Source organism: Watersipora subatra, chromosome 6 (genome assembly GCF_963576615.1).
Source record: "Watersipora subatra chromosome 6, tzWatSuba1.1, whole genome shotgun sequence".
NCBI classification, from domain to species: domain Eukaryota; kingdom Metazoa; phylum Bryozoa; class Gymnolaemata; order Cheilostomatida; family Watersiporidae; genus Watersipora; species Watersipora subatra.
The window spans coordinates 27463985-27482982 of NC_088713.1; the positions used below are offsets into that span (position 1 = coordinate 27463985).

The 18998-nt window shown below is 38.6% G+C and overlaps 1 protein-coding gene across 1 annotated transcript in view; it reads left to right on the plus strand.

The window, feature by feature from the left end:
• The window catches only part of LOC137398177 (uncharacterized), a 300195-nt gene that overhangs the window by 29014 nt on the left and 252183 nt on the right, over positions 1–18998 (plus strand). Inside the window, 8 exon segments of the mRNA XM_068084283.1 lie at positions 2380–2577; positions 3759–3974; positions 7372–7498; positions 8111–8311; positions 9359–9544; positions 10980–11159; positions 11661–11756; positions 12900–13039. Of these exon segments, the coding sequence (XP_067940384.1) occupies positions 2380–2577; positions 3759–3974; positions 7372–7498; positions 8111–8311; positions 9359–9544; positions 10980–11159; positions 11661–11756; positions 12900–13039 (1344 nt within the window).

An 18998-nucleotide genomic window follows, 5' to 3' on the forward strand; every position in this document is an offset into this window, starting at 1 on the left:
TAATTTAATAAACGATCAAATAGTATTTGAATATTTATATTTAAATATTATTTAAAGACAAATATTCAAATGAATAAATATATCTATTTAAATATTTGTTTTGAAATAAATATTCAAACATACATATTTAAATATTTGTATCTAAATAATAAAATTTGAAATTTAAATATAAATATTATTTAAATATTAGTTATATATAAATATTAATATATATTAATATTATATTAATATTAATATAAATATATAATTTAAGTTTATATTTAAATATTTATATTTGCATAATTTTTAAATATAAATATTCAAGTATTGTTTAATTATTTATTTAATCGTTTATACCCATAGTGTTTTTTGAATGAGTACAAGTCTAAGTATAAATAATGCATTTATATATTTTACTCTAATATTTACCCTATTCATTACAGGATATTACTGTGCTGCCGCTGCGACTACTGATCCGTACAACTACCCTTGTCCTGCTGGCTACTATTGCCCTCTTGGAACTTCTGTTGAAAAACAGTACCCTTGTAGGGGTAAGTCAAGAACAATCTTTTCTCAATTTTGTGATACAAGAAAAGTTTTATTCTGCTTAATTTACCAGTTTATCAGCTTACTTTGCATTTTATTAAACATGAGTAAGCTGGCAGCCCTGTGCGCCATGAGAGATCATCAGATCATCATCATGAGTAATCATCATCATGAGTAATCATTACACCCAAAATTATTCCTTGATGCTGCCGGGTGGTCTGGTAGAGCAGGTGGTATAGGGCTTAGCTGCGAAACTTCGAAAATAGATTTCAGTACTGATGTGGGGCAATTTTTTTAACTCTTTGACCGCAGCTTTAGACCATGGGTTCCCAACTAGGGAGGAATTATCCCTAGGGGGATTTTGAATATACAAGGGTGAACAGAGAGGTGTCTGATTTGTAAAATTTTTATTTTATGTCCTGCTGTGTCGTGTGAGTTTGGGTTTCTTCCTTCAACATTTTAGTTTTATCTATAACACTGGTTGCTAATATTGGGCTACTAGTGAGAACCCAGATATATGTGAGCACATTCATCCAGATTCTGATTGGATAGTAAATTAACCCAGTCATAAACCAATTCACCACCATGCCGAAGGTCATGTATTGTTGTGTGTTGTACGTGTGCTGTATGAAAATTAATAGTATGTTGTTCTATGTTTAGATATGTACAATACAATAGGATTATAATTTGTATTGGTTGTTTTTAGTCATGTGAGTTAAAAGTGTGTGGGGAATTAAATTTATGAAAAGGCATAAGGGGGAACTGAATGTAAAAGGTTGGGAACCCTGCTTTGGACGGAAAAAACGGCTCTTATAGTCAAGATTGCATTTCAGTGAGTGCCATACTAATGGTATATCATATCCCCAACAGGATAGGTAGTTTATATCATTAGCCATACTATGATTTAGGGTCTGACTTTACTGCATCAACAGCTAGCTGTTACTAATAATTTGTGTCAATAGAATACAGTCTGTTTTTTGCATGTTTTATTGGAGAAAGCGCAACTTTTAAAACTAAAAAATATCTTTTAAAAACGGGGATAATGTGTTCAAAAGCCCAATGACTTCTGGATCCACTCACGCCCCTTCCCCAACCCGGTTTACTGCTGACCCTGTGAATCGCTGACCTGCTGCACCCCTAACCCACTGTTACCCTGACCCACTGAACTTCTGACCTTGACCTGCTGAACCGCTGACTGATCATGGCTATGAACCATGGCTGGACATAGCCATGATCTAGAAATAATGCATAGCCGAGAGCTGCGTGGAGGGGCCTTTGTAGCAATGATTGATTACATTTTTTTTGTCAAAAGCAAAAATCTTTACCATAATAAAAGCTGTGTCTATACATCGGTCCAAAGCCATGGCTAAGAGCGTTCAGCGGAAAGATTGCCTCGCACAATAATCAAACTCAGATATTCCATATTGCTGCAGCGCACGCTAGCAACAGCGTCACTCCACCGTCTTGCCAAATCTTTATTATAATAAGATGGGTATCTATCCATCTGTCTGAGGACATGCCAAGAGCGTTACTAAAAAAGATTGTCTCGCACTGGAATTAAACTCATTTATTTGAGTTTTGCGGACAGGAGCATGAACTACCTCATCACCTTGCAGCATCATGGGGAATAATTATATACATCATAATTAGACATGGTGATGTTCTATCAAGGCACAGGGGGCTGTCTGGGTATTAGTTGAAGAATAATTGTACACATACTTATTACACCTGTTGGCTCACAATACAGCCAGAGCACTAGTATTATATATTTTTTGGTAGGAGTCCTTGCATTCCTCATGTGGATGTTCATACGCATGAGGTATTATTCAATGGTTGTCTTTATTTGTGGTCTAGCCGGCACATATCTGCCTACTTCGAAGGCAACTCATCACTCGGAGTGCCTACCCTGTACTGAAGGATACTATTGTCCCCAAGGCTCTGCTTCCGTCTCTCTTGTGTGTCCCGCCGGATTTTGGTGTCCAGATTCGTCCGAGACAGGAACACAGAATCCTTGTCCTATTGGTACCTACAGCAACCGAACCGGACTAACAGGCAAGTCTAGTAGAAAACTCACTAGAAAACTCCTGCTATGATAGGGATAAGGTCTGGTAAAAGCTGAAGTTGTGTTCACATGCACTAGTGGCTCTATAAGATTATCTGCATGTTGATGGCTACTTCAATTGGTTTTTAGCTAGTAAATTGTTGCGTGAGAGCTATTATTATAAAAAGAATATCTCGGTGACAATTATCAGAGTTTTGGTGCATTTACCTGTACAAATAATCTTAAGAGTGGCGCTAGCCACTTGTAAATTTTAAGCGATGTATTTTAAGTTAAATTTTTAACTCCCAAATTGAGCTTATTAGAAACAGAGGTGCTGTATCTAATATGCTCAATGTTTCAAGCATGATTACTGAGGAGTGGCAATGCTGCCTTAAGATTTTGACGATAGGAAACTTTCTCTCGAGTTATTTTATTTTTCAAAGCTTATATTCACCTGCAGTGTCGGCATCATATCAAATTAACACTTGTGTTGATTTGATAGGTAGTATTTATTTGCGCCCTCGAAAGTTTTGCTAATGGTTAATTTATTTATTAACTCTTTAAACCTTAATGTTCGGTATTCCGGCATTGCGTAGGGTGTTGCAGAAACCCTAACGGCATCTACATGGCTCTGTTTACGAGTGCTGCTTTTAAGCAACAGTGTGAACCAATCAAATTAATTCTTGCACAGGGCGTTAGACCCGAAATTTGACTTCAATTTTTAACCATTTTTCAAATAACTGTATCTACTTCGTTATAATAACAATTTAACTGGGATGATATCACAAAGAAAATTGGTAGAACAAATAAGAGAGTCATTAATGACAAAATATACCTTTCAATATACCTTTAGGCCATTTCAAAATTTGTTTTCGCAACTACTGACTACCTCACAGCTGCAATCCTTCGTTTTCTTCATGATGCTATTCATACTTTGCGATTTTTTTCAATCAATTGCTTTGTGGATAAATTGGCAAGGAATCGCTGATATTTTAAAAGAATATATAATATGACATTTTGAAAGAATATATAATACTACATTTTAAAAGAATATATAAAATGACATCTTAAAAGAATATATACTATGACATTTTTAAAGAATATATAATATGACATTTTTAAAGAATATATAATATGACATTTTAAAAGAATATATAATATAATACTTTAAAATCCGTTTATTGCTTCTCAGATTCGACTCAGTGTCTTGACTGCCCCTGTGGACACTACTGCCCCTTCTCAGACCCGGACAACCCATCAATTCTCCCTATTCCTTGCCGTATGGGTACATACAATCCAAATGAGAGGGTTGGATCACCGCTCAACTGTGAAATATGCGACTCTAGATTCTACTGCCCGCAAGTTGGCCAGTGCGCAGTTGACATGGACAATCACATCTGCAAAACAGGTCAGTCGATGAGGAGAGTAAGCTTGTACCAAGCATTGTATATTGTTTCTCCTGTTCAGTCAGCCATTCAAATACAGCATATATCCGGGATGGCCAAATGATTTTGGACATGATCCGTTACAGCCAAATCTGACAAATTGATGATCCACAAGCTGAAGAAATGCATTTTCCTTTTTTTACCACGTTGTATAAATATATGTACTTACATGAAATTGAAGCGAAGAAGGCCGCAGTCCTGATCTCCCCACGCTTATATACTGCTCTCTCAACTACCACATCCTTGGCTTCTTGTAACCTCTCGCGACCTCTCGTAACTACCTGTAACTACCATGACCTCAGACATTAGCGTAGCCCGAGGCCCACCAATCCGATTATACAACATGCCATACATAAACATGCAATTTTTTATGTATGTCTTTAAACAAGACTTCAAATACAATTTAAAATGTTTTTTATTATTATCCATAATTTTGCGAAAATTCAGTGAATGAATGTGCTTTAATATATGTCTGATATCAGTGAGAAAAATGATGAGTGGGCTTTGACTTCTGAATGTTATCAAAACCCAGTTTCCTGCTACATACAGCGACTCTTAAAGTTCATGAAGATGAGTATCTGTAAGTCATGTTCTGTGATGGTTTTTGTTTGAATTTACAAAAATTCTAAAAAAGGTTTAAACCTTTTTTAAGCTAAATTTTTAAAAAAAGTTTCAAAACTTTGTTTTTACAACCAACTTGAAAGATCCACAAAAATACTACAAAAATCCGAATCCGGATCTAGATCCGCTATTTGGCCACAGCTGGCATATATGATATGCTGTATTTATCATCTAGATGTATAAATATAAAATAAAGAGTTTGTTTGTCTGTCTGTCGTATGTCCAGTTTATAGCGATTGGTTAAAATGTGCACGCTTGATCTACTAGATGAGCTGGAACTTGAACACGATTGAACTACTAGAAGAAAAATATGTGGCATCATGAGAGATCATGATGAGTAACGATTGCTATGCCTCAAGTTTAGCTTTGAATTACGCATTAGCCGGATACACATAAATAAACGAACACTTTCATTCAAGAGTTAGAATGGTGAATGTTGTATTTGTTGATTTGATATAAAGTTTCTATGCAACAACCCATTTTATTACCCGTGCAACACAGGGCATTCAGCTAGTTAGTATATATTGAGGATCTTATGTCATGCGCAGCTACTTGGAACCAATTTTATTCGCTGATGACACAAGCCTATTTGTAACCCTTTTCGTAACCCTTTACGGCCCATTCTCGGAATATCAAATATACTATCTAAAATATAAAGATATTTAATATATAATAATGATACATGCAGCATAACAGTAAAATAAAATTTGAATACGGCGGATACAATCTGAACCAATTATATTCGCCGATGACGCAAGGCTATTTGTAAGAGAAAAAAGTCTGGACAGTAACGAGATCACTAACTAGAGGTTTTCAATCGCGTAACACAAATCATTATACTGTAAATATTGATACAACTAATAACTATTCTAGTTAGGAACCACGAAAACCAACTGGTTATGAAGACTGAGATACTTAAGGATCATAGACTATTAGTTGTGTAAATGAATTACATTTCCTTGTTATCATGATCGTTGCCAACCTGAACTGTGAAAGATTGGAAGACTGAGAAGATTTAAACAAAGTTTTCGGGCTTATTTTTCATGCATAAAACTTTGTAAGTTAAAACTTTGTAAGATAAAACTTTGTAAGATAGTTGTCAAATACAATCTCATTACACTTATTTTCTCCATCTTACGGCACTAATACTGTTTATATAAAAGCTTAGAATCATTTTTGAGATCCTGTTGACTGTCACCACACAACTGATATATTGGAGGAATTGGTTAGACTGTCACCATCTAATTGATACAATGAGAGTATTTTTGCCAGTGGGACAGTAATCAAAATGTGGCACAATGTTTATGGAGGCATCAGAAAAAGTCAAAAATATATTCTTCTCCATATTGTTACAATCAGTCTGTTATCATCACATGGTGATTCTGGTTTGCCACCGACATCCTGATTCATTCAGTGTCTGTGTGTCTCGCATCCTGTGTAAACATGTTTTCCTATTTAATTAACTGTTATCGTAGCAAAATGGTTCTTGGATTTCAATGTTTTTTGTGAATGGTATATAAAGCAGTGTTTTAGAGTCAGTAGTGTGTGAGATTAGTAATCAAGTCATCAAGAGTATAGTACCAAAAAGTTTTATGTAATCTGTGAGCTCTTCTCAGAATTCATTCAAAGATAGTAGTTCAACTACACCGCCCCCAACTATCACAATTTTATGCCCAGGTTGAGTCTGATTATGATGTATAATGCTTTATTTAGCTCATTGTAAATTATTACACTGTATCGTAACTTTGGGATACTGCCACACATTTCCAGAAAGTAGTAGGCATCCAAAACGAGTGGTTCGCTCAAGTTAAAAGAATGTCATCATACCCATTCACCGCCATTGTTCACAACTGCCATAATTCTTCCTGTCTCTGACCTGTATTATGATCATGTCCATACACCGCTACTATACCGGTAGTTCTCCCCCTCAAACTTCTCCCTCAATTCTCCCCCTCAAGCTTCCCACAAACCTTATGCTATTTGTTACTCCTCTCTCGATCCACCACTTCCAGCATCTACTTCAGCATCTTGACACTCTCAGCCTTCATAGCAAGCCTCAGAAGTATTGAATTAGCTGCCTGCTGACTACAGGGAGTCAAGAACACTGATCTATTTAGAACAGTCTTGGAGAGGCGCCGCTGTCGAGGCAGGAGTTGTCTGTCCGTCGTTGGGCTGTATTTTTCTTTTTTTAGTTGCAGTGTTTTTTCATTTATGTGAGCCACACTAGCTCACTACCTGCCGACTAGACTCTACACCTCAATAGGCCAAGCTTTTGTTCCTGTGGACCGTTCATCAATGATTTTTATACTGCATTTTTCCATTTTTAATTGTGTGAATTTTTTCCACACTTGTTTGTGAAGTTTTTCTCAATTATCTAACTTGATGAAAAAATAAAATTCAATTTAAAATCGTGTTTGTGTAACTTGCTAGCTTGCATGAGTTTGAGCTTTAAAAATGAAAAATATTGCTATTCACTACTTCTCCAGTACTAGCCCTTCGGATTCATGCAAACTTCAAAATATGCTCTTTTCATAGATATAGATAATAGATAGTAGATATAGATAATAGATATATTATATATCGGTATTGATGGCGTTGATAAAAATGTGACTAGTTTTATGAGTGCTTAGAAAGTAATGGAGAAATTATGGCCTATGAAATAATTAACATTGTTATCAGACATTTTCAGAGAATTTCAGATAAATTATGATATATATCATAGCCCAATTACTTATTCAGGACATTTCTGCCCTAATGGCACAATTGCTGATGACCAGTACCCTTGTCCATCGGGAACTCAGACCAACAGAACTGATCTAGCGGCAGCCGATGAGTGTGAACCGTGCCCTCTAGGTTACTATTGCAGGTAAACTTTCCGTTTTTCTTCTGCTAAAACATCTAGAAGTGAGATTATCCATATTAATAACAATGTTTGAGCGTCATCCTAGATTTAATATATTAAGGTATATCATTGGTTGAGAAGTTGAGCTGAATATGATATATTAGGGTATATGATTGGTTGAGAAGTGGAGAAATACATGTAGCTAAATATGATCTATGACGGTGTATAATTGGTTGAGAAGTGGAGAAATACATGTAGCTAAATATGATCTATGAGGGTATATAATTGGTTGAGAAGTGGAGAAATACATGTAGCTAAATATGATCTATGACGGTGTATAATTGGTTAGGAGCCTTATGTTGTACCTATATCTTCCTTTGAAAAGTTGGGTGTTCTGCAAACTGTGAAAGGCCCATTGCTCTTCTGCATTGCAATTATATGACTAGCTTTTGCCTCACCTAGTCACATGACTAGCTTTTGCCTCACCTAGTCATGACTAGCTTTTGAATCACCTATTCACATGAGTGACATGACTAGCATTGCCTCAGCACAGCGACCAAAATGGTCAAATATTCTCATGAGGTAACCTACAGCTTCTCATATTTTACTAGTTAATAAACTGGTGCATGTCTTTAGCTATGGCACAGCTGGACTCGATGACCCTGATGGGAGAGGTCCACAGCCGTGCTTGCCTGGATACTATTGCCCACTGCAGACTCCTCGACTCGATACTTATCCCTGCCCTTCAGGCACCTATTCTAGCGCCAGTAATTTATATGCTGCCTCGCAATGTGACATTTGTGATCCTGGATACTACTGTACAGGTATATATGTGATGTCTTATGACTACTGTACAGGTATATATGTGATGTCTTATGACCACTGTACAGGTATATATATGATGTCTTATGACCACTGTACAGGTATATATGTGATGTCTTATGACTACTGTACAGGTATATATATGATGTCTTATGACCACTGTACAGGTATATATATGATGTCTTATGACTACTGTACAGATATATATGTGATGTCTTATGACTACTGTACAGGTATATATGTGATGTTTTATGACTACTGTACAGGTATATATGTGATGTCTTATGATTCCTGTATGGCATATTTTGCAAAACATTTATGCTTGAAATGAAATTATTGCCTATAAAGCAATATATATCTACATGTATAGCTTCATTGACAATACTTTCATTTGAAGTAGAAATGTTATTACTATATAGATTTAGTAAGAATCTGTTTTACCGATTCAATATATGTGGAAATGTTAATAGAACGTTAATGCTAGTAGAAATTTTATTACTGTATATATATGTATATATACATGCATGTATTTATATGTATATATGTATTTTATGTGTGTGTAAAGAATGTTTGTAATGCTGGCTACAGCTTAATAATGTCTTCCACCTAAAAGTGACAAGTCATCTTTTTTTATTTTGTTGCTTTATTTACTTAATTTCATATAATTTAGGATTTTACGTTTGGTTTTCTACACAGTTATATATACTTAATGCTATTTTTACATGTAATTTCCTTAAGTAATTCTTGATATTTTTCGCTGTTAAATGATACAAAAAAATTCAACATACATAATAGACCAGACTAATTTGTATCCGTTTTGTATTATAGTTGTCTTTTATCCGCTGATTCTGTAATCACTTATGGCAAAGTTGCTTTTTCCTCTTTATTTAAATCGTTGTGTCACCTTCGAATGAGTGAAACTAAAAATAAAGTCACTAAATTGTGAAATCTGCATGCGCAGATTAATTGACTCTTCTTTTATCGCACATTTTTAAATATTAAATATAAAAGCACCGGTGAAGCAGGTCATTCAGGCTTTCACAAGGCGTCGTGATTGAACAGTTTGCACCTTATATGCCTATTTTGTTTATTAGGAGGAAAAACGGCACCTGATGACGAGTGCCCACCAGGTTACTATTGTCCTAGTGGCACTGAAAATGCTTATCAGTATGCATGCAGCAACGGAACCTTCAACCCCCACTACCAGAAAGATGAGCAAGCTGACTGTTATGACTGCCTCTATGGTGCGTAGAAGAGAATATATTATCTTTTCAATTCAGTTCAATGTCTGAATACAAAGTGGTTTTATGGTGAAAGAGTAAAAGGAGTACAGCCATTATTCTGAACAGGCCTGCCAACAAGATAGATTCTTGACTCTCCTGAGAGTTTTTTCGTTTAGGTTTTGAGATTTGAAAATGATCTGTTTTGATGATCACAATTGGTGCCTAAAATATTGAGGATTGATTTAATTAAAACAGATCCTTGACGGCTTGAATTTACTGGTTTCGCTAAACTTATTTCTCTGTAATTGTACTAGTACCCCAGCAGTCTAAAGTGCCACGAGAAATCAGTTGGCAAGATCGTCAGCTTTGCTGACGATCTCTCATGGCACGATGGCACGATCTCATGGCTGCCGATCTCTCATGGCATATTAGATTGAGCACTTGAGAATAAGTATCTGCTCAATTATTCAAATTACCGATTTTTAATTATCATATTTCTCAAACAGGAAACAGTCAGTTGGTGCGGGTGGTAAAACAGGAAACAGTCAGTTGGTGCGGGTGGTAAAACAGGAAACAGTCAGTTGGTGCGGGTGGTAAAACAGTGGTCTACCGATGTGAATGTAGACACTAATGGGGATCTGTTATATTGATCAGTGGTCATAGTTTTTTTAGAGATGCTAAACTGTTCATTGATCGTATTAATTTGAGGGTTTCACTAAACTTATTTTTCTGGGTGACAAGTTTTATTATTACTAGTACTCAGGCAGTCGAGAGGTCTGTGAGATATCGTCATGTGTAGTAGCTATGTGCACAAGTATTTCACTATAGAGCAATGTGGTTACTAAGCCGAAGAACCGTGTTCAATTCTTGTACAAAGCATTCTTTTTATAACCTTTAACGGTGGCTTCAGACAAACGAACACGGCTCTTATTATAGTAAAGATTTGAAAGGTTATCTGTTCCATGACCAAACTGATTTTTTATTGCTTTTTTTATTAGGTCTTTTTTAAAGACCTAATAAAAATAATTGGGTCATTTCCAAAATTTCCATTGGGTCACCTGAAGATTGCTCTCAGCAAGCATGAAACCTTTCGTAATAAAGCGTTGATTTAAAGTAGTAGTCTGTTTTACTGATTATATATATATAAATTTTTTCTGCTATATATATATAGATAATAAGTGAGTGATATTAGCCTAATATATTAGCAGCGGCTAATATAGGTCATTAGTGACCTATATTAGCCGCTGCTGTACAAGTATGTTTGTAATGCAACTTAAATAATGTGAGTTTTTCAACCTGAAAGTGACAAATTGTCTTTTTTTATTATTTTGTTGCTTTATTTATTTAGTTTCTTACATATGATTTATGATTTTTCATTTAGCTTTCTACGCAGTAATATGTACTTTTAATGCTATTTGTATATGTAATTTCCTGAAGTATTTAAATTGTCTTACAGCCAGCTACTGTGAGTTTGGTTTCACCGAACCTGTACCATGCCCTCGAGGGACATACATGCCGTGGGGCCTCGACACTACTGTTGTGGCTGATGCTGCTACAGCAGTCCTCATCACAACACACTTCTTTGCTGGCACAGGCAACCCTGCTAAGAGACAGTTCGAGTGTTTGGACTGCCCAGGAGGGTGAGTTAATTAAAAGTGACTTGACATATCCCTTGCATTTCGAAAAGCTGTTTGTGAAAAGCATCTAAAAGCGCTTCTTGCTTAACCTTTTTCAGACATATCGGGTTGCGCATCTGTACAGATCCCGATGCATCCCAATGTAGTAACTAATGAGTAAATAATAATTATTATACACAATACGGTTTGGTCACTATTGTAAAGCTATTATTGAGACTTAGCACGCATGTGAAAGTAGCATAAACTCATCAAAAATTCTCTTCCTTTTCGTGGCAGCTATTAGAAATGGCTACACTTTAAAATCTAGCTTCGCTAAAGAATTTGATTCCTCGCTGACATCGACCATACACAGTATATGTTTATTATTAAAATGCTTCATATTAATATTAACATATTAAAATGCTTCATCAAAGATTTTGTTGTGCGGGACTCGATCCCGTGATCTTACGATAGTCTCTATGCCCGTACCTTGACCATACACAGTATAAGTTTTGTATCTTACAGATACTGGTGTTCACAAGAGACATATGAACCTGTGCCATGTGGCATAGGGTTCTCTAGTGATAACGGGCAGTTCCAATGCGAGTCGTGTCAGATCGGGTGAGTAGCCTCTGATCTTCACTTTTCAGGTCAAACTGTAAGGATGGTCATAGTTGAGCTGTAGTTCCAAAGTAATGTACTTAAAGACTAGTTCACACCGTATAGCCGTATCTCAGTGATGCTGCAATACTTGGGTGATCGTCAATGATAACAATGTTCACACTATCACAAACCCATTTGCGTTTGCATCAGCAAAAACTCCTTGATGTAGTGTTCTCATTTCTGTTTTTAAATTTTTGCGAAGAAACCTCTTTGTTTTCGCTTGCTGGAATCAAAAACTAGTCCTGCATCAACTATCATAAACGGATATGAATAAACCACGTCATCCACGAATTACCATCGCCAAAATGGTTCACATTTGAAAGGCAATCGTCGATTCTCGGCGAAATATCGGGAAGTTTGATAGCTGCAAACTTTACCGATGTGTCCGCGATGCTTCGTCGATGCCATCGGTTCACGGTTCACATAATGGATGATGAACGCCAAAATGAAAATGCTGACTAACGGTGATATAGTGTGAACCAGCCTTTATGATTATATACAGTAGTCTTTTCACTTATTTGAACTTCACAGCATTGCTGGCTTTTAAATCTCATGAAGTTACATAGCTGTGTCCCGTGTTTAGTCTTCCAGAGAAAAGAGAAAGCGAGGCAAAGGCCAAACGTCTCACCTCAGCGGCTATTGCCCGTTTTGTGACCACTATCTCTGCTCACTCCATATGGGCAGAATACTTTGTTTCTGTCAATTAAATTTTTCTTTATAAAAACCCTTAAATTGGCCGTTCAAATGTTGCAGTGTTAAGACCTTCGGACTCAGAATGAAAAATATGAATACTTCAAGTTCATTTAGTGGGTACTAAGAAGCACTTTCACTTTTTTGCTGTGTTATGTAATGACCTCTGAGTAAGTTCAGGTATTGAAACTTATATGGTAATCTGCGATTTGGAATACAGTAGCTAGGCATCTCTTTATTCATACATTACTGTGACAATACCGGAGTTGTTATCTCTTTATTCAGACATTACTGTGACAATACCGGAGTTGTTATCTCTTTATTCAGACATTACTGTGACAATGCAGGAGTTGTTATCTCTTTATTTAGACATTACTGTGACAATAAAGGAGTTGTTTTCTCTTTATTCAGACATTATTGTGACAATGCAACTACTAGCCAGCTGATGATGTTGAATGACAAAAGATGCCCTGCTGGAAAATACTGTGTCGAAGGTCTCTCAGACCTCTCACAGGCTACAGACTGTACTAAGGGAAAATATTGTCCAGAAGGTATGTCACTATCTCTTTCTCTCTTAATTCATGTTTTGTATATTCTAATAGTAGTACATTGTTATAATACAGTAGACGATCCTAGAAATTCCATCAAAATTATAGAATTTATTTTAAGTCTTTGTTTTGTATTACAGTTTATTATTGTTATTATGCACACGTTTATAATATCTTTTGAAGACATAAAATAGATATATGCAGATTTAAACTAATACGTTTCATGCTTTCATATTCCAATTTGCTAGATAGCTTGTGGTACTTGATAAATGAAAATACTTAAAACTAAGGATAGTGATAGCAGACATCTATAATTGTAGCTTAGACCTGCTTTATAGCCTCTTCTCTATATTCTACATCATCCTTTTTAATTAATTTATCTTTTAAACAATATTATTATAAAGCATCTGTACAGCATTAGAGATGGGCTTTCACAAAATGTTAGTAGAGTTTGTTAGAAAGTATCAGTATTTTTCTATCATTCTTGATTGTTTTTGATGTTTGAGGTCATCTGACTGCCAGGATATTTCAAGATTGGAATCAATAAAACTTGATCACGCTCAAAACTTTCAGATCAAGGAAATTGGAATTATGACGTCTATAGTTGCAAAGGGTCCGACAGAATAGAGAGGCTAAGCACTGCAAACTTGAACACAATAGTCAATATCAATGATTACAATTAGTAATATTATTTTGCATCTATTTTACTTCTGAGTGTTTTAACCGTGATCAAGTTTTGTCGATTTCATGTTGAAACATTCTGGCAGTCAGATGACCTCAAACATAAAAAACAATTGCAAATAATAAAAAAATATCGATACCTTTTAATAAAATCTACTAAAATGTTGTGTAAGTTCGTCTTTAACGTTATTTTCTGGCCTTATTTATGTATAGCTGCTGCTTCCAGGCACTTGAGAGGTCTGGCCTTATTTATGTATAGCTGCTGCTTCCAGGCACTTGAGAGGTCTGGCCTTATTTATGTATAGCTGCTGCTTCCAGGCACTTGAGAGGTCTGGCCTTATTTATGTATAGCTGCTGCTTCCAGGCACTTGAGAGGTCTGACCTTATTTATGTATAACTGCTGCTTCCAGGCACTTGAGAGGTCTGGCCTTATTTATGTATAGCTGCTGCTTCCAGACACTTAAGAGGTCTGGCCTTATTTATGTATAGCTGCTGCTTCCAGGCACTTGAGAGGTCTGGCCTTATTTATGTATAGCTGCTGGTTCCAGACACTTGAGAGGTCTGGCCTTATTTATGTATAGTTGCTGCTTCCAGGCACTTGAGAGGTCTGGCCTTATTTATGTATAGCTGCTGCTTCCAGGCACTTGAGAGGTCTGGCCTTATTTATGTATAGCTGCTGCTTCCAGGCACTTGAGAGGTCTGGCCTTATTTATGTATAGCTGCTGCTTCCAGGCACTTGAGAGGTCTGGCCTTATTTATGTATAGCTGCTGCTTCCAGACACTTGAGAGGTCTGGCCTTATTTATGTATAGCTGCTGCTTCCAGGCACTTGAGAGGTCTGGCCTTATTTATGTATAGCTGCTGCTTCCAGACACTTGAGAGGTCTGGCCTTATTTATGTATAGCTGCTGCTTCCAGGCACTTGAGAGGTCTGGCCTTATTTATGTATAGCTGCTGCTTCCAGGCACTTGAGAGTTCTGGCCTTATTTATGTATAGCTGCTGCTTCCAGGCACTTGAGAGGTCTGGCCTTATTTATGTATAGCTGCTGCTTCCAGACACTTGAGAGGTCTGGCCTTATTTATGTATAGCTGCTGCTTCCAGGCACTTGAGAGGTCTGGCCTTATTTATGTATAGCTGCTGCTTCCAGACACTTGAGAGGTCTGGCCTTATTTATGTATAGCTGCTGCTTCCAGGCACTTGAGAGGTCTGGCCTTATTTATGTATAGCTGCTGCTTCCAGGCACTTGAGAGGTCTGGCCTTATTTATGTATAGCTGCTGCTTCCAGACACTTGAGAGGTGTGGCCTTATTTATGTATAGCTGCTGCTTCCAGGCACTTGAGAGGTCTGGCCTTATTTATGTATAGCTGCTGCTTCCAGGCACTTGAGAGGTCTGGCCTTATTTATGTATAGCTGCTGCTTCCAGGCACTTGAGAGGTCTGGCCTTATTTATGTATAGCTGCTGCTTCCAGGCACTTGAGAGGTCTGGCCTTATTTATGTATAGCTGCTGCTTCCAGGCACTTGAGAAGTCTGGCCTTATTTATGTATAGCTGCTGCTTCCAGGCACTTGAGAGGTCTGACCTTATTTATGTATAACTGCTGCTTCCAGGCACTTGAGAGGTCTGGCCTTATTTATGTATAGCTGCTGGTTCTAGGCACCTGAGAGGTCTGGCCTTATTTATGTATAGCTGCTGCTTCCAGGCACTTGAGAGGTCTGGCCTTATTTATGTATAGCTGCTGGTTCCAGACACTTGAGAGGTCTGAGCTTATTTATGTATAGCTGCTGCTTCCAGGCACTTGAGAGGTCTGGCCTTATTTATGTATAACTGCTGCTTCCAGGCACTTGAGAGGTCTGGCCTTATTTATGTATAGCTGCTGCTTCCAGGCACTTGAGAGGTCTGGCCTTATTTATGTATAGCTGCTGCTTCCAGGCACTTGAGAGGTCTGGCCTTATTTATGTATAGCTGCTGCTTCCAGGCACTTGAGAGGTCTGGCCTTATTTATGTATAGCTGCTGCTTCCAGGCACTTGAGAGGTCTGGCCTTATTTATGTATAGCTGCTGCTTCCAGGCACTTGAGAGGTCTGACCTTATTTATGTATAGCTGCTGCTTCCAGGCACTTGAGAGGTCTGGCCTTATTTATGTATAGCTGCTGCTTCCAGGCACTTGAGAGGTCTGGCCTTATTTATGTATAGCTGCTGCTTCCAGGCACCTGAGAGGTCTGGCCTTATTTATGTATAGCTGCTGCTTCCAGGCACTTGAAAGGTCTGGCCTTATTTATGTATAGCTGCTGGTTCTAGGCACCTGAGAGGTCTGGCCTTATTTATGTATAGCTGCTGCTTCCAGGCACTTGAGAGGTCTGGCCTTATTTATGTATAGCTGCTGGTTCCAGACACTTGAGAGGTCTGGCCTTATTTATGTATAGCTGCTGCTTCCAGGCACTTGAGAGGTCTGGCCTTATTTATGTATAGCTGCTGCTTCCAGGCACTTAAGAGGTCTGGCCTTATTTATGTATAGCTGCTGCTTCCAGACACTTGAGAGGTGTGGCCTTATTTATGTATAGCTGCTGCTTCCAGACACTTGAGAGGTCTGGCCTTATTTATGTATAGCTGCTGCTTTCAGACACTTGAGAGGTCTGGCCTTATTTATGTATAGCTGCTGCTTTCAGACACTTGAGAGGTGTGGCCTTATTTATGTATAGCTGCTGCTTCCAGACACTTGAGAGGTCTGGCCTTATTTATGTATAGCTGCTGCTTTCAGACACTTGAGAGGTCTGGCCTTATTTATGTATAGCTGCTGCTTCCAGGCACTTGAGAGGTCTGGCCTTATTTATGTATAGCTGCTGGTTCCAGGCACTTGAGAGGTCTGGCCTTATTTATGTATAGCTGCTGGTTCCAGGCACTTGAGAGGTCTGGCCTTATTTATGTATAGCTGCTGCTTCCAGACACTTGAGAGGTCTGGACTTATTTATGTATAGCTGCTGGTTCCAGGCACCTGAGAGGTCTGGCCTTATTTATGTATAGCTGCTGCTTCCAGGCACTTGAGAGGTCTGGCCTTATTTATGTATAGCTGCTGCTTCCAGGCACTTGAGAGGTCTGGCCTTATTTATGTATAGCTGCTGGTTCCAGGCACTTGAGAGGTCTGACCTTATTTATGTATAGCTGCTGCTTCCAGGCACTTGAGAGGTCTGGCCTTATTTATGTATAGCTGCTGCTTCCAGGCACTTGAGAGGTCTGGCCTTATTTATGTATAGCTGCTGCTTCCAGGCACTTGAGAGGTCTGGCCTTATTTATGTATAGCTGCTGCTTCCAGACACTTGAGAGGTGTGGCCTTATTTATGTATAGCTGCTGCTTCCAGACACTTGAGAGGTCTGGCCTTATTTATGTATAGCTGCTGCTTTCAGACACTTGAGAGGTCTGGCCTTATTTATGTATAGCTGCTGCTTCCAGGCACTTGAGAGGTCTGGCCTTATTTATGTATAGCTGCTGGTTCCAGGCACTTGAGAGGTCTGGCCTTATTTATGTATAGCTGCTGCTTCCAGACACTTGAGAGGTCTGGACTTATTTATGTATAGCTGCTGCTTCCAGGCACTTGAGAGGTGTGGCCTTATGTATAGCTGCTGCTTCCAGGCACTTGAGAAGTCTGGCCTTATTTATGTATAGCTGCTGCTTTCAGACACTTGAGAGGTCTGGCCTTATTTATGTATAGCTGCTGCTTTCAGGCACTTGAGAGGTCTGGCCTTATTTATGTATAGCTGCTGCTTCCAGGCACTTGAGAGGTCTGGCCTTATTTATGTATAGCTGCTGCTTCCAGACACTTGAGAGGTGTGGCCTTATTTATGTATAGCTGCTGCTTCCAGGCACTTGAGAGGTGTGGCCTTATTTATGTATAGCTGCTGCTTCCAGGCACTTGAGAGGTCTGGCCTTATTTATGTATAGCTGCTGCTTCCAGGCACTTGAGAGGGCTGGCCTTATTTATGTATAGCTGCTGGTTCCAGGCACTTGAGAGGTCTGGCCTTATTTATGTATAGCTGCTGCTTCCAGGCACTTGAGAGGTGTGGCCTTATTTATGTATAGCTGCTGCTTCCAGGCACTTGAGAGGTGTGGCCTTATTTATGTATAGCTGCTGCTTCCAGACACTTGAGAGGTGTAGCCTTATTTATGTATAGCTGCTGCTTCCAGACACTTGAGAGGTCTGGCCTTATTTATGTATAGCTGCTGCTTCCAGGCACTTGAGAGGTCTGGCCTTATTTATGTATAGCTGCTGCTTCCAGGCACTTGAGAGGTCTGGCCTTATTTATGTATAACTGCTGCTTCCAGGCACCTGAGCGGTCTGGCCTTATTTATGTATAGCTGCTGCTTCCAGACACTTGAGAGGTCTGGCCTTATTTATGTATAGCTGCTGCTTCCAGGCACCTGAGAGGTCTGGCCTTATTTATGTATAGCTGCTGGTTCCAGGCACTTGAGAGGTCTGGCCTTATTTATGTATAGCTGCTGCTTCCAGGCACTTGAGAGGTCTGGCCTTATTTATGTATAGCTGCTGGTTCCAGGCACTTGAGAGGTCTGGCCTTATTTATGTATAGCTGCTGCTTCCAGACACTTGAGAGGTCTGGCTTTATTTATGTATAGCTGCTGGTTCCAGGCACTTTAGAGGTCTGGCCTTATTTATGTATAGCTGCTGCTTCCAGACACTTGAGAGGTCTGGACTTATTTATGTATAGCTGCTGCTTCCAGGCACTTGAGAGGTGTGGCCTTATTTATGTATAGCTGCTGCTTCCAGGCACTTGAGAGGTCTGGCCTTATTTATGTATAGCTGCTGCTTCCAGGCACTTGAGAGGTCTGGCCTTATTTATGTATAGCTGCTGCTTCCAGACACTTGAGAGGTCTGGACTTATTTATGTATAGCTGCTGCTTCCAGGCACTTGAGAGGTGTGGCCTTATTTATGTATAGCTGCTGCTTCCAGGCACTTGAGAGGTCTGGCCTTATTTATGTATAGCTGCTGCTTCCAGGCACTTGAGAGGTCTGGCCTTATTTATGTATAGCTGCTGCTTCCAGGCACTTGAGAGGTCTGGCCTTATTTATGTATAGCTGCTGCTTCCAGACACTTGAGAGGTCTGGCCTTATTTATGTATAGCTGCTGCTTCCAGGCACTTGAGAGGTCTGGCCTTATTTATGTATAGCTGCTGGTTCCAGACACTTGAGAGGTCTGGCCTTATTTATGTATAGCTGCTGCTTCCAGGCACTTGAGAGGTCTGGCCTTATTTATGTATAGCTGCTGCTTCCA